The 26,186-nt window shown below is 36.5% G+C and overlaps 2 protein-coding genes across 2 annotated transcripts; one reads left to right on the forward strand and one right to left on the reverse strand.

Moving 5' to 3' along the window:
- On the forward strand, positions 1-24,384 carry capn5a (calpain 5a). The gene is made up of 13 exons (XM_028045670.1): positions 1-214; positions 2,617-2,777; positions 6,451-6,582; positions 15,520-15,728; positions 17,264-17,456; positions 17,535-17,728; positions 18,912-18,989; positions 19,825-20,020; positions 21,036-21,158; positions 21,256-21,452; positions 22,086-22,207; positions 23,057-23,193; positions 23,261-24,384. Exons 2-13 carry the CDS (start codon positions 2,622-2,624, stop codon positions 23,429-23,431), a joined length of 1,908 nt encoding a protein of 635 aa, XP_027901471.1. The 5' UTR covers positions 1-214; positions 2,617-2,621; the 3' UTR covers positions 23,432-24,384.
- ompa (olfactory marker protein a) lies at positions 10,750-14,297 on the reverse strand. The gene is made up of 2 exons (XM_028045671.1): positions 13,303-14,297; positions 10,750-12,151 (listed from the first exon to the last, which is right to left on the reverse strand). The coding sequence occupies exons 1-2, from the start codon at positions 13,369-13,371 to the stop codon at positions 11,720-11,722; spliced, it is 501 nt and encodes a 166-aa protein (XP_027901472.1). The 5' UTR covers positions 13,372-14,297; the 3' UTR covers positions 10,750-11,719.
- Positions 24,385-26,186: the final 1,802 nt, after the last annotated feature.

Consider the following 26,186-nt stretch of genomic DNA (forward strand, 5'->3'; position numbering starts at 1 on the left):
GGAGCCGAGGCGGGCTGGAGGCGGCTTGCTGCTGCCGCTGCTGTTGGTGCGTTTGTGCCTCCTGTCCAAGCTGGGTTTTATTTTGAGGGTCGTAAAGTAACTCTACTCCGGCACAAGACATTTTTCTTCACTGAACTGGCCTGTAGGAGGAAGAACCTCAGTTCTCTAGGAGGAGAAAACGACTTAGTTTGACATCCGCTGGAGCGAAAAGCAGGTAAAGCTCGACGTTACATCTGGAAACCTTTCCGCAGACCCAAATTCAAACCGTTACTGTCACTTTTTTAAATTTAACTACATCTGAGTAACCGCTCAAACGCGTTTAATAGCAAATATTGTTAGAAATGTAACTCAATTTTATTCAAAAATGATCTTAAAGAGGCGCCTGATTAATAAAGCATTATTTATTTACAGCTTGAGTTTCGTTTCCATCTCCCACATAACTTCTGACTTCAGCCAAGCGAGCCCCTTTAAAGTAAAACTGAAGTCAGTTTTTGATGATTGTCTGCCATGGAAATCCTTTATTTAAATATATTTTGATGAATTTGATTTCAGTCCAACTTCGAATAGATGTGGTTGTGACCGGAAATGCAGGTTTAATGTTGAAAAAACGTTTTTATTCAAACAATATGACTTTTTTTGGACAAAAGAAATATTCAGGGTGGTATAAAAATGAACAAGAAGGAAAAAATGTACATTTTTCTATCCTAATTGCTTCAAAATCCTGCAGAACCTATAGAAATAATAATTTTATTAGCTTTTATAGTAGCTGAACTGATTTGTAGAGATTCCTAAACCTCTGCTGATGCTTTTACCTCCTGCTACTAATAAATGAAATCCCTTTCTGATATTTCAACATCTACTTCTGGTTGTTGTTATTCAGCTGTCATGGTGTCTTCATGAAACCACACCCATCATTTGCTCCTGCTGTTGCTCCATTGTTGAGCCGCAGGATGTTTTTGTTGGTGTTGGTGTTGGGAGAACAGCCCTAAGCTTTATGTTTACCTTTACATACTGGAAATGCATGAAATGTGAAGGTGGATGCACTTTTTAATGCGAGACAGAAACACAGATAAAACCGTTGTGTCAATCTGATGAGTCATTTTCCTGTCATGCTTGTCAGGCGAAAAAGTTTTCTGCTTTTTTATTTTTATTACTTTTTAATCTAAAAAAATGTTCTCTCCTGCTAGAACCTAATGTTTTAAAATAACTAGACTTTGCTTTGTTTTGAATATTTTATTATTTACTCATATGCAGCTCCCTCTATTAATATTTCTCTAATTACATTTGTTATTCTGATTCCAGTTATACATTTCAGTAAATAGAGATTAAACTCTGTGTTACATAAGACTGTAATTAAGCTTTTCTACCAAAGAATGCAGTGAAATTGCTTTAATTTGTGATGTGATGCTGACAATTTTGTTTACAGAAACTTCATAAGTCAATTTATTTGTTGTTTCTGTTATTTTGTTTATTTATTTTGGATATTTAAAATGCCTTCCATTCCAGCGTTAAATATTAGTTAGAATTTAATTGATTTTTTATCTTAGAGCATGTGTTTGTCCCTTGTTACGCCATTACCTTTTTATTACTTGAAATATAGTGGTATTTAAATAACATTTAAAATTATACTGTTGTTTAAAACAACAATACTATAATTTATCACAACAACTTCTTGGACAATTTATTGTCCAGCAAAATTTGTTATCATGTCAGACCAAGCAATAAATTAAGGTTTTTTTGGTGTCTGAAAAATGACCTGCTTCAAAAATCGAAATCAGCAGGCACTGCTTGTTACCTAGCAACCCAAGCAGAGCTCCAGCCCGTCACCTAGCAACCCAAGCAGAGCTCCAGCCCGTCACCTAGCAACCCAAGCAGAGCTCCAGCCCGTCACCTAGGAACCCAAGGAGAGCTCCAGCCCGTCACCTAGGAACCCAAGCAGAGTTCCAGCCCATCACCTAGCAACCCAAGCAGAGCTCCAGCTCGTTACCTAGCAACCCCAGCAAAGCTCAGCCCATCACCTAGCAACCCAAGCAGAGCTCCAGCCCGTCACCTAGGAACCCAAGCAGAGCTCCAGCCCGTCACCTAGGAACCCAAGCAGAGTTCCAGCCCATCACCTAGCAACCCAAGCAGAGCTCCAGCTCGTTACCTAGCAACCCCAGCAAAGCTCAGCCCATCACCTAGCAACCCAAGCAGAGCTCCAGCCCGTCACCTAGCAACCCAAGCAGAGCTCCAGCCTGTCACCTAGCAACCCCAGCAAAGCTCAGCCCATCACCTAGCAACCCAAGCAGAGCTCCAGCCCGTCACCTAGCAACCCAAGCAGAGTTCCAGCCCGTCACCTAGCAACCCCAGCAGAGCTCCAGCACGTTTGCTTCCCATAAAAATGTTTTTTTTTAAGTAATTGTCATGTATAAACTAGTTTCGGGGCGTGTCCTTGATGTTAGTCCGTGACCAAACATCATGTGAGTATAAACTGAAGCTGCCAGCTTTCTTGGAGTTGTCTAAATAATCCCCATGACCTGCGTTCTTCCCACCGAAACACAGAAGTCTCTTTATCAGGATCCAAATGTTGGCGTTGTCGGAGGCCCCGTCTCAGACCTTGGCTTTCATTGTGTGCAGGGGGGATGGCGGCTCCGTACGAAGGCCAGGCTTTTGCTGCTCTGAGGAGGCGGTGCAGACTGAATGGGACCCTCTTTGAAGACCCTCTGTTCCCGCCATCCGACCAGTCTCTCTTCTACCAGGGAAATCGCATTGGACACATTACCTGGAAAAGACCCAAGGTAAGGAAATGAGAAACAAGTACATCCCTGGGAAGGGTTTCTACTTAACAAACAAACGCTTGCTATCTCAATGCTTGAACAGTTACGGATATTAATCTGAGAAATCTTTTGAAACAAGACGCAGAGAGAAAGTAGGCTGAAAAAGGGGGGTGGTGATCGTGAATTAAGAGTGAATGTAAACAGAGGAGATATTGAATCGGCTGAACATGGAGAAGAATTTAAGGAATTTCTTTTATCCTTCCTGAAATCCAAACTGCAACCAGTAGACGTCCTTTTTTGTAGTTGTTTGTCTTTTGCTCCACTCAACTCATTGAGATGTTTATCTGTAACATAAATAATATGCATAATGGAATTTAAAAAAGTAAACAGACATTGTTGTATATAATCTTTTTAACTAAGGGGATGAGAGATGAGAAGGCTGCCTGAAATCAAACTGATCCAAAACTGTTACTTGCTCAACTTATTTATCGCTTTAAAGACACAAACGGCGGAGATACCAGCGGCTCGCAGCCCGGTGCGGCGCATGCATGTATGTTTACAGCTTTAAAACAAAAAACTTTGTGGGTGCTTACAGTGAGGTGTGCTCTATAGTCCTGAAAATACAGTAACATACATTCTGCATTGAAGAAGGAAACGATCCTTTATCTTTACACATGTTCTACTCAGAAATGTACAGTTTTAGCTTCACTGGGTTCACATTCACTAAAACCGTGCTATGTTTGTGCATTTGGGTCAATAAAATATTTATTTCTTTCTAAATATTTTTAAATGAATAAAAATATTTAATGTTTGTTTGTTTTCATGCAAACAATCTTTTTGTTTGTTTGCATGAATTTCTAATATTGTATGTAAAAGTGGATAAATAAAAAATCTATAGAAGTCTCCAAATATTTTTATCCAATTAATCATCAGAATAATGGATAGAATATTGGTTTTACTGCAATAATCATTAGCTGCAGCAGTAGTTTTAATATCGTCAGATCTTCTTACACCTGGAATCGTCCTTCTCAGTCACTATGGGGCGGGCCGTTTTTGGCACCGGGAGCCACATTTTTATCCACAGAGGGGAACCAAACTAAACAAATGCGAAACTCTCAAACCGTGAAAAAATATAAACACTGAATCTCTTTAATGTTATCAGAGTTTGATATGCTTCAGTTGCCCCAGGATGTTTGGCATTTCTCGTGATTATTAGTTTCCAGGAGTGCAGCTGCAGTTCCTGCTACTGAAATGGGAGATTAAATTATTGCTCAATAATTTCCATAAATAGATTTATCTTATCTCTCCTGCTCAGTACTATCTTCACAATAAAAGCACACGCCTCTTTAAAACTCCTCTAAAGGCAGCAGAGGAGATGATGATTATAGTTTCATGTAAAGTGCAGCTTTTAGAATCTGCTCTCCTTTACATGGATTCAATGTTTGTCCTTTTTTAATTCATAGATGTAAATGTAAAATTTTACCCTTAACTTTGTTCTCTGTGTAAAAACTCCCACTGCTGGACGAAAAGTGTTTTTACTGTCAGTCATTAATAATTTGAGTAAATAAATAATTAAACTGGTGGCAAAGTGCACTAGGAAATCAACATGATTGATTCTGTTACAGAGTGATGAGGTGGGGAAATGTTTTTATTGCTGCCTGATTAACAGGATCTTTTCCTAAAGTGTTGAGTGAAGGAGTGTAAAAATGTAAAGCAACATTTACAGTTTGGTTAGAAAACTTTTCATCTCCTGAAATGTGCTGACTAGAGAAAACCGTTTTATTTCAATAAAATGTTACACATTGAGTCTATGACTGCAACTACCAAGTATTCTGATGAATAATCAGATAAAAGAAAACCTTTTTACACAAGATTAGAAATACATTAAACCATATCAATAAACGATTAAATTCCTTTTTTAAATAAGGAAAAATAAACATTTATAGCCTAAAATGCCACAACGTTGATTATTTGTTGATTATTAGTAACAAAGAATCTGCAGCTAAAAAAACAAAATGAAAAACTCAGCACTTTCTAAAACCTCAGCTTGACCTAACATCAACAGTGTACCGCTAATATATTGATTATCTATTTGATTCATAATTGCATAGCAAACGGGGCTTAACAGGAGATTTTCTTTGCAGAATTTGAACCAGGTGAAGATAAAGATGTCACTAAAGGAGAAATTCAAGAAAAAAGTTATTCTTATTATTTTAAATGGAAAATGTAAATTTTTATACAGTTTTGGCTGAATTACTGCTCTAAATGCATTATTCTTTCAGCAAAAGGCCTTATTTTGAGTCAGAATGTTCCAGTTGATGATTAATCAATTACTAAACCTACTTGGCGATTATTTCAATAATCGATTGATCTTGATTAATCCTATTAATCATTTCAGTGTTTTTGCTTTGAGCACATCGTCAGGTGACGTTGAAAAAGCAGAAATCCCTTCCAGCCGCCAGACATCCAGCTGAACCAGTCTGACAAAGAACAACTTTCTGTCTCGACTTGTTTTATTAGGCAGGACAGGGAAGGAAAACCTACAGAGAATCTGCTCCACTTGGAGTTTTTCACAGATAAAGACAAGTCAGTCGATAAGTAATTAGTAAAAAATGTGGAAGTTATTATCTGTTCTCCATAATGAAGTGTTTTCCGCCTTCATTTGGACCTGAATGAAGGAGTGGCTCCTACCTACCAGGTGACAACATTTTTCAGGTTCTGGACTTTCTTTGAATCTCAAACTCTTCCAGGAACCTGAACCATGAACTCTTTGAGATACATTTGAGTTTGGTCATCTGAACTATTTTTGGTTTTCTTTACATTTCTGACCATGAATTTAAACGTTCTCTGATGTTTCAGATGATCTAAGTGACATACCAGTGCCTGTTCCCACAGAGTTGGTGGTTCTGCTGGGTGTGTGCCAGTGGTTTATCCCAGCTCTGTTATTTAGCTGCTCTCTAGGTTCCCTGCCTCTGTTTATCTTTATTTGAACATCATATTTACTCTTTACTCATCTCTTAATGATTGACTGCGCCCTCTGGGTATCAGCCTGTCATTCATTCTGCCGTCCAGCAGTAGCAGGCTTGGATAAATGCGCCACATAAAAAGAAAAAATGGCAGGAAATGGCTGAGTTGGGTCAGTTATTCGCTTTAAATTAACTTAAATAACAATTTCTCAGCTGTATACCAAAAGAACAGGCTGAAGGCTAATTGCATTTACACAGAGGTAAATTATACACAAGTAAGAGTATCACTACTTCAACATATTTTACTCAAGTAAAAGTAAAAAGTCCCAAAAAATTATTCAAGTAACAATAAAAAGGTATTTGGTAAAAAGTTACTGAGAAACTGATCAAATTATCAGTAATTTAATATTTAAAAATTACATCATCAGATGGACCAAAATATAAAGTTAAGAGGAAATTTTGGTATTTTAAGGACAAAAGTTACAATAATTCATAAAAGTAACAAACAACAACAAAATCAGGCAAAATAAAATGTTTCCAAATTAGTTTCTTTCAATAAAAAAAACTTGAGAAACTTTAACAGAAACTGCAGCTGTGTGTCTGTTTCTGGTGGATTTCTGGTTCAAACATGTTTGTTTTGTATTCAGTGGGAAGAAAATCCAGAAATTTTACTCAGAGTAGAAATACTTCATAAATGTAACTAGTCACTAATTATTTTTTCCCTGTAGGAGTTGAGCAGCAACCCTCACCTGTTTGTAGACGGGATCAGTGCTCACGACTTGCACCAAGGCCAGCTGGGAAACTGCTGGTTTGTTGCTGCTTGTTCCAGTCTGGCTTCCAGAGAAACATTCTGGCAAAAGGTAAGAGATCATCTAAAACTGGTGTCAAACTCGAGGCCCGGGTGCCAAATCCTGCCCTCGCCGTAGCTTTTTATGTGACCCTCTAGAAAAATGCAAAAATTCACAAACGCAAAATTCACTTTAAGAACATTTTTGATCTTGATGGGGCACAAAATAAAAATGTGTTTGGCACCACTGGTCGAGATGGTGCACACGTTTCAGATTTTAAAAATGCATTAAATAGGAAGAAAATAAATAAACAAAATGCTAAAAATTTTAATTATTTTTCATTTTCCTTTGTTTTACTAAACAGTATTTTAGTTTAATAAGAAATAAACCTGTTATTCTCACTGTAGAGGTTAGATGTGCAAAATACTAAAAATTCAACTAATTAGTTATTTTCCTTTGAGTTTTGCTGCTTTGCACAGTAGCATCTCACTTTAGCCATGAATGTCCAGTTATTCTGACTGGAGCAGTCAGAGTTTCTGGTTTCTGTTTGCTTTGTGGGTCTTTAGCTGTCATGCTGATTTCAGTCCCAGCTGGGCTGTGTAAACGTCTTACGATTAATTGGGTAATCGGATTAAAAAAAGGTAAAATAAAACATTGGTAAATCTAACATAACAGCAGTGATACTATTGCATATCAACATTAGTCCAATTTTTCACATTTGAGCTTCCCTAACAATAACTTTTCTGTAGTTTAGAAAACTAACCTGTAACAATAATGGCTCACTTTCTAAGTTAACCTGAAGAAAAGTTATACAAAAACCTGAAATTATATTCAGTGTAATAATAAAGAGGCAGCCTGCTCCCTATTTGTGAGCAGGCTATTATAAAAAATGTCTGTACTCCAGCTTTTCGTTTATATATTCATCTTCAGTCGGTTTAATAGATGAACTCTCACCTTGCCCAGACCTTCATAGCGTTTGTGTTCATGTTAGCGACGGGATTTGACTCCTGCATTCGTCACACACAGAAACATCTCCCAGGTATGTAACGTCACGATGCGCTTCGCCACCCACTTGTTGCGACCGGGATGTTTTGATGTAAAGCACAGCCGCCGGCCGTGTCCAGTCTGTCCGCTCACCTGTATAAATAATCCCGCTGTTCGCTCTGAACCAGCAGCTCTGGGAGGAGAAAAGCTGCCGTCATTTTACGGATCCTCATTGGTCTCCAGAAAAACAACAAAAACCTGGACATCATCATGGATCAGTAAAATCCTCCCAGGCCGAACTTGAAAACTGGACGTTATGGTGCTAACATTAGCTTTCGTCAACAACTCAGGCGGAAGTGAGAGCGCAAATAAAGTCCCGGCCGGAACACGGGGCCTAAATAATGAAACATATTATAACGAGGCTTCGAGGCAGATCAATTTTCCTCGAGGAATTTTAATAATCAAGGGACTGGACTCAGTCGAGGAATCGCTTCAGCCCTGCTGACCTGCTGACCTTTGTGTTCGTATTGGTCTATAACAGACATGAATGTTAGATTTATCTAATCAGCGTGTTTTTTATTTTAATGTGAATCCTGTCATTTGTGTTATCAAATTAATTTTATTAGCTCTTAAGCTCTTGACACAAACTCTGCTGTACATATTTCCATGTTGACTCCTGAAAATAAGCTTTTTAAAAAAGCTGGAGTGAAATGTTCCTTGTGTTTTTGTACATGAAACGTTGTTGGCGTTAAAATGCCATGTTCTGGCCTGTTTATCCCTGCCGTTTGCATGGTAATCTACTTGGTAACGCATTTTATTTCTGTGTTCACACTTTTTAACAGTTCTTTTGCACCACTTGTTAGGCATTTATGTTATGTATGCCAGAGCTTTAAATCATTTATTAACTCACTTATTAGAATCACTCATGAATGGAGATGGTGATCAGTGCCATTAAGATTTTACCAAAAAGATTTGTTGAAAAATACTTAAAATATTGAATAATCCAACAAACTTCTCAACAAGTAGCATCGATCATCCACAAGGTGGCACCGTTAACTGTCTAAAAAACCTGCTGTCTGATTTTTCATTTAATAACTTAAGCCTTTTTTATACTATATTAGAAACACATTAAAATATGGATATAAACAAACAATTCAGTTCATTTTTTAATTAAGAAAATAACATTTTAGTGCCTAAAAGCCAATAAGGTTGAACCAGATGAAGCTAAAACATATTTACAGACAAACTGTTTTTATCTTAATTGAAAACTATATGTATATTTTTTTTACAATTTGGCTTAATTACTACTCTGAGTGTGCTGTTTGTTCAGCAAATGTCCTTTTTTGAGTCTTTGTACTCCAGTTAATGTTTAATTGATTACTAAATTACTTTTCGATTATTTCAATAATCAATTAATCGTGATTAATCGCTTCAGCCTGAATAAATTTCACATTTATAACTACATTATTGATCATGCATTAATGTCAGCTGGGGAAATAAATGATTCCTACTGATCTTGGAATCCTGGGTTTGGTTTTCTGCAGATGCTTTTTTATATTTTCAGGCTTTTTGTTTGGTTTTTGTTTCTGGTGAATAAGGAGCTTAGCTGGTTACAAAAAGTACAAATACTTTTATCATTCTCGGTTTTCTTTCTCTCAGTGTTTCAGGTCGGCCATCTTGAGGTTTTTGGAAACTTTAAACATAAATAAAGTTTGTGCTTTGTGTCCGGCCTTTGTGGATTGTGTGTTTCCTCTGTGTTTTCTCCGCTGTTCCCTCGTTTGTCTCCAAGGTCCTCCGTACCTCTCAGTTTTCCATCAGCCCAAAGGAAACTGAGCTCTTTCCCAGTGTCGGTCCGTCTCTGTGGGCCTGGCAGTTGTCTAGACACCCTGCATGGTTCCGAAACAAACATGGTTCCAAGCTAGATGACCAGTTTCAGCACTAAATGTAGTATTTCCAAAAGTATTTTTCATTTTTACATTCAGTTTGTCTTTATTCAGGCCAGAGCTCTTCAGCCTGGGGGTTGCAGAGATATTGTGAGATTTCTGATTGTTGTTTTTAAAAAAATGTTATTGCCTATTATGAAATAATAGCATTTGTTTAGTGAATGCTTGATCATCAGCAGCTACAAATACTGCGCTTTTAACATCAATACAGTGTGGAGCTAATCAGTCGATTCATTTTTCTGATTAAGTTGGTTTTAATAATTATTATATTAAATGCAAAATGTTTATATTTTTTGTAGTCTTGGTATAAGTGCTGATCTCAGTGTTTTGTCCTTTCAGCAAACGGCCTTTTTAAAGTCTGTATACTCTAGTAATCTATTACTAAATGAGTTGACAAGTATTTCAGTAATCCGTTACTCGTTTCAGCCTAATAGTATTTCTGTTACATAATTAACCATCCTTGCCATCTGTAGCATTTAAGTCTCTGCCAGCCTTTGATTCACCATCATTTCTCTACATTTCCTGATTTATTTCTTGTTTTGTTTTTGCCGTAGTGGTTCCTGCCGAGACTCCGTCCCACTGGATCCTTTTGCTGTTTGAAAGTTTCTGTTGTTTGCTTTCAGTGGAAAAGTTAAACATTATCACACAGAAAGAAAAGACAAACTTTTAAGCAAAAGAAAATCTAAGATAACGTTTCATCTAGTCACAGCTGTGGTTATGGAGACAGAAAAACCAATAGCGTTTAAAGGTTTAACACTTTATTGGCACAACACAGGCTGTAGGATACAGAGGAAAATCTCTTCTACAAATATGAGAAATAAATGTTTTTATTTCTTAAAGTTGTATTCTTTAGATCCAATTTTAAATGCATCATGAAACCGATATAAGTCCTTCTCTGTATCAGGATAATTTAGCTGGAGGACTTTATTTTACAAAATAAATACATCAATTATTTTTCGCACGTTTTTATTGCACCTGAAAAATATTTTCCTTTTTCTGCTCTCTGCTCTGTGTTGCTTTAATTTCTAAATAACGCACTGCAAAAACACAAGATCTTACAAAGCATTTTTATCTAGTATCTGGTGCAAATATTTATTAAACCTACAATAGGAAAAAACTCGTTTCAAATAATGTTTCAACAAAGCTTGCTTTAAGTAAATAATTCCTTAATATTGGTAAAGATAACTAGTTCCATTGTTCTTTTTTCCAAGACATTTTCCCCATGTTATAAGTCAAATAATCTGTTTAAAACTAATACTTTTTAAAATCAACATTTAAGAATTATTGATTTAAAACAAGCTCCTACCTTACTGAAAAATTACTTGTAAGTTTTGTCCTATTTAAAGTGGACTAAGATATTTCAAATAAAAACTAAACATAAATACTTGGTAATATTTTGTGTGTTTGCAGTTCAGCTTCATCAGAAATGCAGACTAAAGGAAAAAACGAGTTTTTATAAATCAGGATTTGTGTCGGTTCCCTCCCAGTGAAAACAAACAGCTTTCAGAAATTGATTTTGCTCCATTGATCTGTTTCCTGTCAGGTCAGTGTGCATGCACTGTGGTTATTTGAGATTCCATTCACTGCTGTTTCACTGAATAACATAAAGAACAAACTAACTTCAGACTATATCACAATAATTGGCTGAAAGTCAGAAATGAAGTGATTTCATCAGGCATCGTTTTTTTTAAGCTCATTGTTTATTTTATTGTCAGTTGTAAGTGGAGGAGGTGTGAAAGCATGAAACAGGACCAGCTGCTTAGAAACGAAATTTACTTTGTTTTTTGTTTTTAACTAAAAACGTCCGCGTAGGCCTTCTTTTAGTATTGTAGTTCGACCGCCATCCAGCAGAGGGCGCCGCTGGTCATTCTTAAGCGGAGACCTTGAGACCGAATAAAAGATGGCGGCAGAGATATCTCAAAACGGTGAGGAGAAACGGTCCAAACAGAATCCGATGTGGGCTGGAAAATCCACTTTAAAAGGTTCCGTTTAAAAATATAAACACTCAGCAAACTACGTAACTTAATGCCGTAACAGGAATCATCCAGAAGAGCTACATGTAGCATGTAGCATGATAAAAACAACATGGCGGCAATTAGCAAGGTAGAGTTTGTCATGAGCAAAGTTTTACATCAAAATACTTTAAGTGTGGAAATAATTACAATAAATTGGTAGTGGGAGTTACAGACATGCAGACAAAGATTTAAAAACGCTTAGTGGGTTTGAGGGGGAAAATTTATGCTGAAATCTAAACATTTTCTACCAAGACTGAACCCGCAGCGTTACTTCTCCGGTATGAACTCGATGGTGCAGTCGAGGTTTGCTGCTGTGGACCCGTCCTTGTACGCGAACAGGAAATACATGACCTTCCTCACTTTCGCCAGCTCCGCGATCCTTTCCCCGAACTCCTGCATGTCGGCCTCCAGACACTTGAGCGGCGAATCCTCCGGGTCCTCGGCGTTTCTCCAGAACGTCCCGATCGGTTCCAGGAGCTGGCGGGTCATCAGGTTGGTGAGGTCCGGGGTCCAGTGTTGGGAGATGCCGGTGATGGTGACTCTGCCGTGGCCCGAGAGGGAGAAGTACCAGCGGGAGAAGCTGAGCTCCTGCAGGGGGAAGTCGAGGCGGTGCACGGCCTCATGGGGGAGCAGCAGCCGCTCGCCGTCCTGACGCTTCTGGCCGGTTTTCTGCAGGGATGAGACGCGACGACGCATCATCTGCAGAGACAATGGAGGGAGAGGAGCAAGAAATGTGAAAATGTAAAAAAATATTTACAACATTTTCTAAAGTGAAAACCACAAGATCTTACCAACTATTTTTGTCCAGCTTCTTGTAAAAATATCGCATTCTTGAAATAGGACAAAAAAAAAACTTACAAGCAAGATATAGGAGCTTGTTTTAGTTAATAATTGCTTAGTATTGATAAAAAATAACCAGCTCTTCTGTCAAATTTATTCTAAGTAAAACAATCTGCCATTGCAACTAGAACTTTTTATAAAAATATTAAGAAATTATTGACTTTAAACTTGCTCGTTTATCCTGCTGAAGAGTAAATTAATTTAGTCTCATTTTAAGTGGACTAAGATGTTTGCACCAGAAACTAAACAAAAATACTTGGTAAGATTTTGTGTTTCAGTGTGGGAGACATCAACTCCCCCAGGTTTTATTTCTTTTTTAGTTTTTTTTCCTTCTTGGATTAATCTACAAAAGAAAATCTAGCAAAATTTCAACATTTCAAATTCAGAAATGTCCCAGTTCTTTTCTAGAAAGGTTTCTTTAGCAGGAATTTACTTCCAACACAACTTCGCTCACGACAAACTCCACCACTAACACATAATCTTACCACGTGCTTTTTGTTTCTTCTGCACACTAACTTGCACACAGCTTTTCAGAAAGATACAGGAGCTGGTTTTAAGTTTCTTTTAAATTAATTCCTTAACATCACCAGAAAATGTGTCACTGGCAGATTATTTAACTTATTACAAGATATTTTTCCCATGTTATGAGTGAAATAATCTGCCAGAGGAACCAGAACTTTTTCATCAATATTAAGGAATTATTGAGATCAAGCTCCTATATCTTGTTAAAACGTTACTTGTAAGTTAGTTTTGCCTTATTTAAAGTGCACTAAAATATTTTCACAAGTAGTTGGGCAAAAAAATAAAATAAAATAAAAAAGATTTAGTGTTTTTGCAGTGTACCAGGGAAAACTCTCGATAGAAAATCGAAAAAGTCACAGTTGCATCAAAAGAAAATCTAAAAAATGTTTTTTTGTTTGCAAAATAAATGTTTTGCAAACATCAGTCACCTCTAAAGATGATATTTTTGAGTAATTTTTGCTGAAGCTGTCAGAAAGTGAGAACCTCACCTCCGTCAGTTCGGTGTCTTCCTTAAACTCGAGCACCAACTTCTCAGAGGAAGATTTATCCGCGTCCATGTCCGCCTTGGATCGTATTCCCAGGTTCAGGAGAGGAACGATGCCAGCCTGTGTGGAGGGATGCAGTGATGGATGCAGCTGAGTTTTTCCCTCCCTCCTCCTCTTTTCATAGACTCGTTCTGCTCCTCCCTTCCCTCAAACTGTTTCCGTCATGGTGGACCAGTTTCTCTCTCTGGCCCTCCTCCTCATCCCGCCTCATCCTGCCCACAGGGAAGTTCAGTTGGGACGTATTGACTGTCATGAATGGATGGAGAAGAGATCGACCCAAACACATTATTGTTCCGACTATTCCAGTCCCTCAGTTAAATTTAGAAAATAGACACAATTTTCCACTCAAACTCAAACTTTGAGCTAAAAGTGATTAAATCTTCCTAGAAATCAGATTCTCCCAGGTTTCAATGATAAAGAAAGCTGTGGGTAATTTCTGTTTTATTATTATTTTATTATTATTATGTAATGTTTTTTTTTAAGGTGTTAACTTGGTGAGTGATGTTTGGAAATGCTAGGCAACTGGGATGTTGATGACGTCCAAGTGGGAACGCTGAGAGTTTCCTGAGGGATTCTGGGAGCGCCGCTCGTCTCGGCTCGGTGGATCTGGCGTTTATTTTTAGCTCAGGTTGGACTTACATCAACGTTGACGTGATGTCAGCGGGGACGCAAGATGTGGAAGAACGGCTTTCCCTTGGTGGAAAAACTCTGAGCTGTTGGTTTTTACCAAAGGAGGAAAGAGTAACCAAAAATTAGACCCAAGAAAGAGCAGCACCACTTCCACGTATTTTTACTGAAGTATAAAGTAAATAGTAGCCGTCCGAGAAATTACTCAAGAGTAAAAAAATCTTTGGTAAAAAGTCTATTTAAGTACTAAGTAACTGATCAAATTATCAATCAACTAATATTTAAAAATTACATCATCAGACGGGCCAAAATGTAAAGTTAAGTGGAATTGTTTTTATTTTTAAGGACCAAAATGGCAATAATTTTTATACATAACAAAAAAATAAAATCAGGCAAAAGAAAATTGTTTTCACATCAGTTTCTTTGAACAAAAACTTATGAAACTTTAAAACTGCAGCTTTGTGTCTGAGTCTGGTGAAGTTTTGGTTCAAACATGTTTGTTTTTCATTCAGTGGATAGAAAATCCAGAAATTCTGCTCAAGAGCAGAAATACTTCATGATAAAATTACTGAAAAGTAAAAAGTACAGCATAGTAAAAAAAAACTCCTAAAAGTACATTTTTAAAAAGTTACTCAAGTAACTGTAACTAGTTACTAGCAACTCTGTTTTTTACAAAGAAAAAAAAAATCATCCATCTGTCTAAACGCTTCAGCTGGGAGATTAATCAATTTTTATTTTTTAAAGATTTAATTTGAGAAAAATCTGCATTTTTTTCAACCAATGCACTTTTTGTTCCCATATTTCAGTGACGTCAGCCATTTTGCTTGACGAGTGTTTTTACTGCTTGTAAAAACCTTTGAATTCAGATCAACTCCCAGAAGGGATGATAGAAACATAAATGAGATTTAGAAAATATTTTCTGTCATTTGTAATTTTCTTTTAAGTAAAGAAAGCGAGGAAAAGTGGCAGCAATTAGGAAACGCCTGAACTGAAGTCTGCTGAGTTTATCATACAGACTACTGCTGACTCCAAACCTAAGAACTAACCGTTGTAAACGGCATAATGGAGAAGCATTGTTGTGATGACTTCCTGAAAGCCGAGTCTCAGAAAGAGCAGGAAGAAACACATTCCCAATTTCAAGGCGTCAAATTTCTTTTTTAAGTTATATTTCATTTTTATAGCAACTGAATGTGACGTAATTTCTTAATTGTGTTATAAAATTGCATTATGTGCTTGGAAAATACATTCTCCCCCTTTAAAATGGGAAATTAAATCCGGTATTAGAAAAGTCAGATGTTATTTTTAAGCCTCCTCTACTGGACCTTTTGTTCGGTTTTTAGTTAAATTGGGATGACCAGCGGCGCCCTCTGCTGGAGGGTGGCAAAACTACAACGCTAAAATGCGGTCTGTAAGCGGACGTTACTAGTTAATCTATTGGAACTAACTTTAATCTAATAAACCATTAATGATAAGTCGATTAATTGTGTGCATTTCTTGTACTCAGTGATATTTATGTTTTATTCTCTTTTTCAGGTGATTCCGGACTGGAAGGATCAGGAATGGAACCAAGAGAAACCGGAAACGTACGCAGGGATCTTTCACTTCCAGTTCTGGCGGTTCGGTCAGTGGGTCGACGTGGTGATCGATGACCGGCTGCCGACGGTGAACGGAGAGCTGGTGTACTGCCACTCCAACGACAGGGACGAGTTCTGGAGCGCGCTGGTGGAGAAAGCCTACGCCAAGTGAGCCGTTGGTCATTTTTTACTTCCTACTTTGTGTTTTCAACATCTTCGTCTGACTTTTCTTCTTCGGGCTTCTTTTATGACCTGTCGCCTAGCAACGGTGACGGCGCTATAGACAGGCCGATAAAAATGAAGATTAAGATCTTAGGCCTTTTTTTAAAAGTATGTACTGGATTGTTTTTAATTGATCAAAATGAATACATTTAATTAGTTGGGCTGCAACTACAGATTATTGTAGGAATTGTTTATTCTATTCTGACAATCGGATAAAATCGGATATATTCTGCCAATTTTTCATTTAACCATTTAAACTTTTTATACAATATTAGTAATACATTATAATATGCAAATAAACAAATAATTCCATTCGTTTAAAAGGAAAATAAGCATTTTATTACCTAAAATAACATGTCATTCTTATGGTGAACCTTCAGTCATTTGTTGCAAAGGTTGCATCTGCAGCTACAAAATATATATTTTTGATTAAATAATTAATAATTGGATTACAAAAGGTGGTTAATAGAGGATTTTATTTACAGAATTTGGACTTGGTGAAGTTGAAACTATGCAACTTGAGTTCTGGATAGAAAATATTTACAAACAAAAGTGTTTTTTATCTTAAATGCTGATATTTCTTGTACAGTTTTGACTGAAGTATTATTTTAAATGTATTATTCTATTTTTTTTGAGTCTGTATACTAGAGTTATCGATTTATTGATTACTGAATAAGTTGACGATTATTTCTGTAATTGATTAATCAGAGTGAATCTGATTAATCAATCAATCAAACTTTATTTGTATAGCACATTTCAGCAGCAAGGCATTTCAAAGTGCTTTACCTAGAATCAACAATCAAAACATGACATTAAGTCAATTAAATTTGTAATTGATTACATTTCAAATACAATCCTAAACAGGTGGGTTTTTAGTCGAGATTTAAAGGAAGTCAGTGTTTCAGCTGTTTTACAGTTTTCTGGAAGTTTGTTCCAGATTTGTGGTGCATAAAAGCACCACAAATCCCCAGAACCAAACCTCATTTGGTTCTGGGGATGCAGAGCAGAACCAGAACCAGAACCTGAGAGGTCTGGAAGGTTGATACAACAACAGCAGATCTTTAATGTATTGTGGTGCTGAGCCGTTCAGTGATTTATAAACTAACAACAGTATTTTAAAGTCTATTCTTTGAGCTACAGGGAGCCAGTGGAGGGACTTTAAAACTGGTGTTATGTGCTCTATCTTCCTGGTTTTAGTCAGAACGCCAGCAGCAGCATCTGGATCAGCTGCAGCTGTTTGATTGATTTGTTGGACAGACCTGTGAAGACGCTGTTGCAATAATCAATACGACTGAAGATGAAGGCATGGATGAGTTTCTCTAGATCTGGCTGAGACATTAGTCCTTTAATCCTGGAAATGTTCTTCAGGTGATAGAAGGCCGACTTTGTGACTGTCGGCCTTGTGAATAATCACAGTTATTCAGATTAATCGACTCAGCCTTCCTTACAAGTTATAGTTTCTTCCCTGTTTGTGTGCTTAGGCTGTGTGGGTGCTATGAGGCTCTGGACGGAGGCAACACCGCCGACGCCCTGGTGGATTTCACCGGCGGCGTCTCTGAGCCGGTGGATTTGACGAAGGACGAGATCAAAGAAGAAGAGGAGAAACACGCCAATCTGTTCGAAAGAGTCCTGAAGGTTCACGACAGAGGAGGCCTCATCAGCTGCTCCATCCGGGTGAGAGAGACGAAGGAAACCCGGAACGTCTGAAACTATTTAGGAAACGAAACTGATAAGGACTGGTTGTCGCTCCAGGCGGTTTCTGCAGAGGACATGGAGGCCAAGCTCGCCTGCGGCCTGGTGAAGGGCCACGCATACGCGGTGACCGACGTCCGCAGGGTGAGGCTCGGCCACGGCCTGCTGGCCTTCTTCAAGTCGGATAAACTCGGCATGATCCGCATGAGGAACCCCTGGGGCCAGAGGGAGTGGAACGGACCCTGGAGCGACAGGTCAGCAAACGCACCGTCACTCCAGACTCAGTAAAAATACTGAACATTTTTTTATTTATGTGAAGATGTGAAGTTAGAATCTTGTTAAAAAATTAGAGATAGTATCTGTTTGTAGACGAGCGCTGCAAAAACACAAAATCTTGCCGAGTAATTATTGTCTAGTTTCTGGTGCAAATATCTGAGTATCTTTGAAATAAGACAAAACTAACTTACAAGTAACTTTGCAGCAAGATATAGGAGCTTGTTTTAGGTCAATAATTTTATGATAGTGATGAAAGAAATATTTGTTACATTGGCAGATTATTTAACTTATAGCAAGACATTTTTCCCATCTTGTAAGTGAAATAATCTGAGTGGAACTAGAACCTTCTCGTCAATTTAAAGAAATTATTGACCTTAAACAAGCTCCTATATCTTCCTGAAAAGTTACTCAGGAAGATAGTAACTTCCTGAGTTAGTTTTGTCTTATTTCAAGTCCATAAAGATATTTACTAATAAAATTACTTGGTAATATTTTATGTTTTCGCAGTGCAGAATACACCAGATTTGAACTGTTGCTTTTAATCCTTGAAAGTGCTTGAATTTCAACGAGGTTTGGGAGAATCCTTGATTTCTGTATAAAGCCCTTAAAAGTGCTGGATGTTCAAACTGCACAGTTTGGAAATAAACTGCATTCTAACGTTTGATTAAAGCCTAAATGAGCAAAATGCTGTTTGCAGCTGAAACCAGATATTTAAATATAATGAAAATATAAGTACAGATTTTTTTTCTCACTCTCTGAAGTTAAATCAGACTAATAGTTTCTTTTTTTAGGTTAGTTAGAATTACTAAAATTATTCATATTTGCTAAATGCCAAAAAATGTGACGAGAGATTTTTTTTTTAGTAACCTTCTCAGCACAGTCTGGCGTGTGAGACATTTCAAAAAATACAGTTTTGTTATATTTTAGGTGCTGTAGAATATAATAAAACATTATTAACAACAGTAATAAATTATATTCTATAATAGTGAATTACAACTGAATTTCAGTTCATTTGTATTGTTTTCATCTCCAATCTCCCGTCACATGTGAAAACTTGCATATTAAATAACTGCAGCTGTTCTATGGTTGTTTTCGTTGGACAAAGCGTCACAGATAAATATTGAGGTGATCCTTATAAACATTAGTTTTGCTGTGTTTCAGCTCTGAAGAGTGGAAGCGGGTCAGTAAGAGTGAGAGGGAGAGGATGGGCCTCACTGTGCAGGATGACGGCGAGTTCTGGTGAGTTTCAGCGCAGCGCCGCCCCCTGCTGGCCACGCAAAGCTACAGCATCACTGCTTCGAAGCGTGGCTGCAGCTAACGATTGCTTTAGTAATCGATTATTCTGACAATCAGATGAACATTTGAGCACTTATGCCCTTTTTATACAATATTAGAAATACATTAAAATATGCAAATAAAGAAACAATACAGTTTCTTTTTAAAATAAGAAAATAAACTTTTTATTGCATAAAGTGCAGCATTTCTTTAGTGAACGCTTCATCACTTGTAGCAAATGAATTTGAACCAGGTGAAGCTAAAACTATTAATTGAATAAAAAAAAAATCTGCACATTTTATTCACTGTTAATATAACTTCTTCAGCTTTTTTAATGCAATATTAGAACTAAATTAAAATATTCAAATAAACAAATACTTCAATTCCTATTTTAAATAAGAAAACTAATGTGTTATTGGCTAAAATGCAATAATATAGTATTCCTTTAGTGAATTTGAACCAGAAAAAGTTTTGGCTAAAACATATTTAAAGGCAAAGGTGATTTTATTTTAAATGTAAAATGTAGATACATATATTTTGTACAGTTTTAGATTCATTATTGCTCTGAATATGTTGTGATTTTTATCAAATGTCCTTTTTTTCAGTCTATATTTCCCACTTAGTGACTAATCGATTACTAAATTAGTTGGTTATTTCAATAACTGATTCATCACAATTAATCTAATACATTTTTTCAGCCCTTCTTAACAGTTTATTTCAACTTAAACTCTCTTTCCTCCTTTTATTCTTTCTTTTCTCTTCTCTCTTCATCTCCCAATTTCTTTTTTTTTGTCCTCAGGATGTCGTTTGATGATTTCCTCGCTAACTTCACCGACCTCATCCTCTGCCGTCTCATCAACACATCCCATCTGAGTTTACATAAGACCTGGGAGGAGGCCGTGATGCGGGGCTCTTGGCGTCGCCATGACGAGCCGCTTCACAACCGTGCCGGAGGCTGCAGCAACAACAAGCTGTCCTTCCTTCAGAACCCGCAGGTCTTTGGTTTCACACGGCAGCAGCTCTTCATGCTGGAATATGATGAGGATTTTTTCTTTTGTTTTGTTTTTTGCGTCATTCACATTATTCAACTAATTAAATATTTTTTCCTGAAATCCATTTATTTATGTTTTTTGTTATTTAATTGAGTTTTTTTATGGTCAGTCTTTCTACTCAATTATGATTTTTTTCCTCTGAAATACAACTTTTGTTTTTTTATTGCTGAAATCAATTTTGTTTTTTTGCATTCATATTACTGAATTACGAGTTTCGTCTGTTTTGGGGGTTTTATGATCATTTGTTTTACTCAATTACAATATTTTTTTTGCTGGAATTATAATGTTGTTTTTTTGTGGTTTATTCATACTACTGATTTTGGATTTCTGTGCTAAAACCAGATTTTCTTTAAATTTTCCCTGATCATTCATATTACTCACTGATGAGTTTCCCTCCTGAAATCCAACATAGTCATACATACTACAGAATTACAAGTTTGTTAGTTTTTTTTGTTGAAATCCCATTTTTATTTCTTTGCCTGTCATTTATACTACTCAATTGTTTTGTTTTTTTTCCCTCAGCTGAAATCCATTATTTTTCGTGTGTGTTGTCGTTCATCCTGTTAATTAAATTGACTGCGATGAGACAGAACCAGCAGCGGCGGCGTTGCAATGCGACGCTTCAGTGACTCAGACTTTTTTCATAATTATAATCTTCAGTCATTGTTTACGTCCATATTTACCGTTTCTGGTTTCTTCAGGTACAAAATCATGATGTTTCATGTCAATGCCTTAAAGGTCATATAAAATGTGACATCACCGTTCAGAGTGCAGGCACTTTGAAAACAATCAGATGCAAGTTAGTTCCAACTATGAAGTTCCACTGATTAGATTTTTGGGGGTGAAAAGATCAGAATTGGTTCGTTCAGACTTCTGTAAAAAAAAAAATCTAATTTTGGACGTTTTTAGTTGCTGTTTTCTTCTGCTGTTTGACTCGACGTTCATCTTTGTGTTGCAGTACGAGTTTGACGTGAAGAAGCCGAGAGATGAGATACTGATCTGTCTGCAGCAAAAGGACCGCAAAACCGCTCGGAGAGAAGAACGAGGAGAAAACCTGCCCATCGGCTTCGAAATCCAGAAGGTAGTAAAAAAACATCTGCAGAACGAAACATCTGCAGAACGAAACATCTGCAGAACGAGCGCCGCGACTGCAACGTTAGTAACACTACGCCTCACAGGTGGAGCTGAACAGGAAGTACCGTATGCATGTCATGCAGCAGAAGGCTGGAGGAAGCATCTTCATCAACTCCAGGTCTGTGTTTCTGCGCATCACACTGAATGAGGGCCGTTACGTCGTCATCCCCACGACCTTTGACCCCGGCCTGGAAGGAGAGTTTCTGCTGCGCATCTTCGCCGACGTTCCCACCGACTGCAAGTACGATGCAAACCTGAGTTCCTGCAACTTGACTGTGGTTCAAAATGAAATAAAAACACAGTTCAAGTGTCACCTTGATTTATTCAAATCAAACTTAATGGACCAATAATTCAGTTTACACCTTTTATTTTAACAACAAATAGTGACACTTTTCCATAGTTTCATTCTTCTGTTTCTTACAACTATATAGATTCCACACTATAAGTTGACAAAAGAAGAGGAGATGGCAATAATATTGTCAGAAGTTATAATAATGAATACAATGTAAAAATAAACAGTCATTTTGCAGCTGTTTAAAAAAAATCCTGGATGTATTATGCAAAATTCAAATTTAGCATGTTTTTGTAATTCCATTTCAGTCTCTACTTCTTCTAAAAAAAACAACCTTAGCCCTAAAAAAAAAACAACAACAAAAAAACATCCAGTTGATTCTTGGCAACAAATTCATGTTTTTGGTGTCTGGAAAATGAGCAGTTTAAAAAAAAAACTTAGAAATTTAGAAATGTAACGTCTCAAATCGTGAGGAACTGCCCGTTACCTAGCAACCCCGGTGGAATTCCGCCCGTTACCTAGCAACCCCGGTGGAATTCCGCCCGTTATCTAGCATTCTGCCTTATTTCCTCTCTCCTGCAGGGAGTTGACTCTTGATGAGCCGCCTCAGACCTGCTGGTCCGGGTTGTGTGGTTACCCGTCTCTGGTCACTCAGGTCCACGTGCTACAAGCTAACGGACTGGCAGGACAAGACTCGGACAGAGGTATTTTCTACATTTATTTTTTTTATTATTTTAAATTGTTCATTTTCAATTTTCAAATTAAAATATTGTTCCCCTTCTATGAATTCAAACCCTGACTTATAAAAATATCTATAATTTCTTTGTGTTTTTAATGGCAGTCAATAGAAGCTCAGTGACTTCCTGTAAACGTTTTCCTGAAGGTTTAGTTTTTCCTTTTGACAGATTTCTGGTTTTTAAAATTCATAAATGCAATGAAGAAGGAGGACATTTTAATTTGCTCTGTCAATGAAAATTTGTTTGAGAAAAAGAAGGCAATTATTTTTGGGTTGATTTCTAAAATTTTCAAGGAGGGTTTTCTAGAAAATTTTCAAGATTAATCTAAACATTTCAGATACTTTTCTAGCAAATTTTTTGACTTCTCAAACTGAGAAATTATCTTGATTTCTCTAAAAAATAAAATAAAAAAATCTGCGATTAATCTCAGAATTTATTGTTTTTTTGGTGGGAATTTACTGCCCTATTTTTTCTATCTGCAATATAAATGTGCTGTCATAAATATTTATGCCGTCACTTATTTTATGTTCCGTATTTTTATTTAATTGTCATTATTTTGTAGAACAGTTTTTCACTTTGAGAAGAAAGTAAAACAAATAGATTTTTTGTCAAAAATTTGTTTTATTTTGAACATGATTGATTTGTAAAACCAATACAAGGTTAAAACTATATGCATGTCAGAATCATATTTACACCAGTTTCATCCAGCTAAATTGATTTAGGGTCAATTTGAGGATATTTGCACATTTTTCATTTTTATTATGTCATTAATCAGAAAAAGCAGCAAAAAGCTAATAAAACTTTTTGCCTCTCCAGTCTCAGATCCTTATGTGATCATCCGCTGTGAAGGAGAGAAAGTTCGCTCTGCGGTTTATGAAAACACCTGCAGCCCCGTCTTCAACACCAAAGGACTCTTCTACAGGAAGAAAGCCAGCCGACCAATCAGCATCGAGGTTTGAGTCGCTCTCTTTTGAACCGTTGAATCCTGACCACCATGTTGACCTCCTCTCCGTTTCTCAGGTTTACAACCACAACATCTTTAAGGACGGTTTCCTGGGCCGCGTGTCGGTTCCGGCCGAGCAGGGGAAGGTCCAGAAGACGCTTCACCTGAAGGAGAAAGGCGACGACAACGACCTTCCTGGGACCATCAGCCTGGTCATAGAGACCAGCTCAGTGCTCACCAGCATCTGACACCAAAACCTTTTATGTTTACAACATCTTTTCTTTCTTTTTTTAAAAATAAAATCTCTTCAGTATGAACTCAAAACACCAAATAAATCCTCCGGGTTTTATCACCACTTACTTAAAAATAAAGTTTTGTTTCCACACATTAAAGTATGAAGGAATGTTTGGGGCATGCTAAGAAAAAATAAAAAGTAGTCATAAAATTACAAGAATAAAATCATAATTTTATGAGAAGAAAGTTGTTATGAGAATGAACTCCTAATATTACAAATTTATTCCTTTTTTTAAGCCTGTCCCTAATACTGTGTTGTACGTTTCCACATTGTGCCTTTTGCTTTTATTTCTTACCTTTTATGGTGTTTTTCTATATGTGGCGCTTTATATTATGAAGGTTAATTTAGTTTTTATTACCATTTCTAGTTTAATTTGTAGATGTAATTAATTTAAAAAACGCATATTAATGCATAACTGTATTAACTTAAATCTTTGTCTGTTTTTGGTAAAATCATTTAGAGAATTTATTATAAAGAAGTTATTCCAGAAAGGTCAGAGGTCAGGCGTGACTTTGTTGGGTGTTTACACTTCTGCCATTAGGGGGCGCTGTGTCTGATAGCATGATGCTGTTTTTTTTTGGTTTTTTTTAAACAGTGCCAACTTTTACAACCGGAGTTAATTAACAGAAATAAACGTCAGAAACGCGCCTGCGTTTGTTTCCGGCTGGTTTACGTGTCGCTGCTGCCATTTCTGTGTTTAGAATAGATTTAAAAATGAGTTTATGTGACGGCTGAAACTTTTACCTGTGAAAACAAAACGGACCAACAACACAACGCTTAAATCTTGAGCAAGGATTATTTCATCTTCTCTGCTTCATTTTTATTGATTTATGATGTCATCATATAAAGCCTTTTGTCTATTTGTACATGCAAGATAAATTTATTAAACTTTTCCAGTCAAAGATGTTCAGAGCGTAAGTATCTTTTTGACATAAAAACTCATGTGTTTTATATATATATTTGCAGAAAGTTGTGTAATTATTGTTTTAGGGAAAAAAGGCAGTAAATTTCCACCAAAAACTCAAAATTTGAGATTAATGTTTTCTAGAGGGTTTTTTTTGTTTGTTTTTTTGGAAGTTTCAATAATTTTTAGTTCTCTTTCTAGAAAATTTCTGATTAATTTGAAACCTGAGATTTTCTAGTAAATTTTCGGCTTTTGAAACTTAAATGTCCAAGTTTTTGTTTCTTTTTCTTCTTTCAGATTAATCTCAGAATTTGAGTTTGTTCTTGAATTTTTTTTTTACTTTTGGAGCTCAGAAATGTCCAATTTTCTTCTGAGAAAAATGTTTATTTTAAATATTTACATCCTGTCAGTAGGAAAATGAGAAAGATGAGGGTTAATAATAATGTAAAAAAAAAGTGCTCCTGAAATGTTTTCTTTCCATTCAACTTTCTATGAACATGTTAATTTAGCAATAGAATTGGGGAATTTTATTATTAATAATAAGAAATCTATATAAGTTTTATTGCCTGGAATTGGTTATAAAAACTTTTTGTTGTTTTGGCTGCATTTGTACAACATTTTGGAGGCTGTTGTACAAATGCAAATAAAGTTGTGTTTTAGATTAATCTGAAAGGTCAGGATGTTTTTTTTGTGTAAAAATTAACAACTAAACTTAGTGAGATTAATCTGTTAATGTGTATTTTATGTAAAAACATCTATATGATTGTGAGTTATTAGTTTGAGAGGCAACAACAACGAACTTTTTAGGGGAAAAAAAGAGTTTCTTGTAGGAGATGCTTGAGATGTTGGTTTTAATAACTTAGAAAACATTTGTTACAGCAGCACTACAGTAACAGTACAACAGAGATAAATGGAAGGAGCCGCATTCACATCCAGCGGCGTCGGCTTTAAACGAACCGGAGCGCAGAGGACTGGATGATGCTGGACTGGTGAAAACAAAAAGCCTCGCATTGTGATCTCACGTCAAACAAACAGACTTTTACTGAGACCGACTTCTTAAAACACCGAGTCAAATCCCAGAAAACATGCTTGCAGGTTCCACATCGATGCAAATCATCAAATTTTCTGCATCAAGGAAATTGTTTAAACTCTTCGGATGAGAAGTAAACATGATTATGAGCTGTTGAAACCCAGTCAGAAGTGTTGTAATGTAATCCCACAACAGCTGAACAACCACAGGAAAGTACCTGAAACAACGTTTGGTTATTTACGTAGCACTGAGCTGAAAACCAATTCTGTTTCGGGTTAAAAAGCTTTATACACCACCCAGATTTGACAGTTTTTAGGTGGTTTTCTATTGTAACAAAAGCTAAACTCACATTTTAAATAATCAAATTTTCACCTTTACATACTTTTTTACCCTCCTCTTTAAGCAGGTGTTAATTAGCTTGACTTTCTGAATTTCTCAGGCACAAGCAATAGAAAACAAAATCAACTTTTAAATAAAAAAAATATTAGAAAAGGCTGTAACTACTTTTATAAATCTCAATTTTCTTTTCATCGTGCATCAAGTGTAATTCATAAGAAAAAAGACGAATTTACCGCAAAACATTTATGCATAAACATCAAGGAAATACTTGGCATTTTAATATAGTTTAATCTTCTTTTCTGTTTAAAGAGTAATAGATTGTGACTGTGTTTCTTTCTAGGAAGCTTTTTATTTAATTATTTCAAAAATGAAGATGGGGCAGGAGGACTTCAGCTAACTGTTGTGTTTTATTTGGACTCAAAATGGTGTCACAGA

Source organism: Xiphophorus couchianus, chromosome 18 (genome assembly GCF_001444195.1).
Source record: "Xiphophorus couchianus chromosome 18, X_couchianus-1.0, whole genome shotgun sequence".
Taxonomy (NCBI): domain Eukaryota; kingdom Metazoa; phylum Chordata; class Actinopteri; order Cyprinodontiformes; family Poeciliidae; genus Xiphophorus; species Xiphophorus couchianus.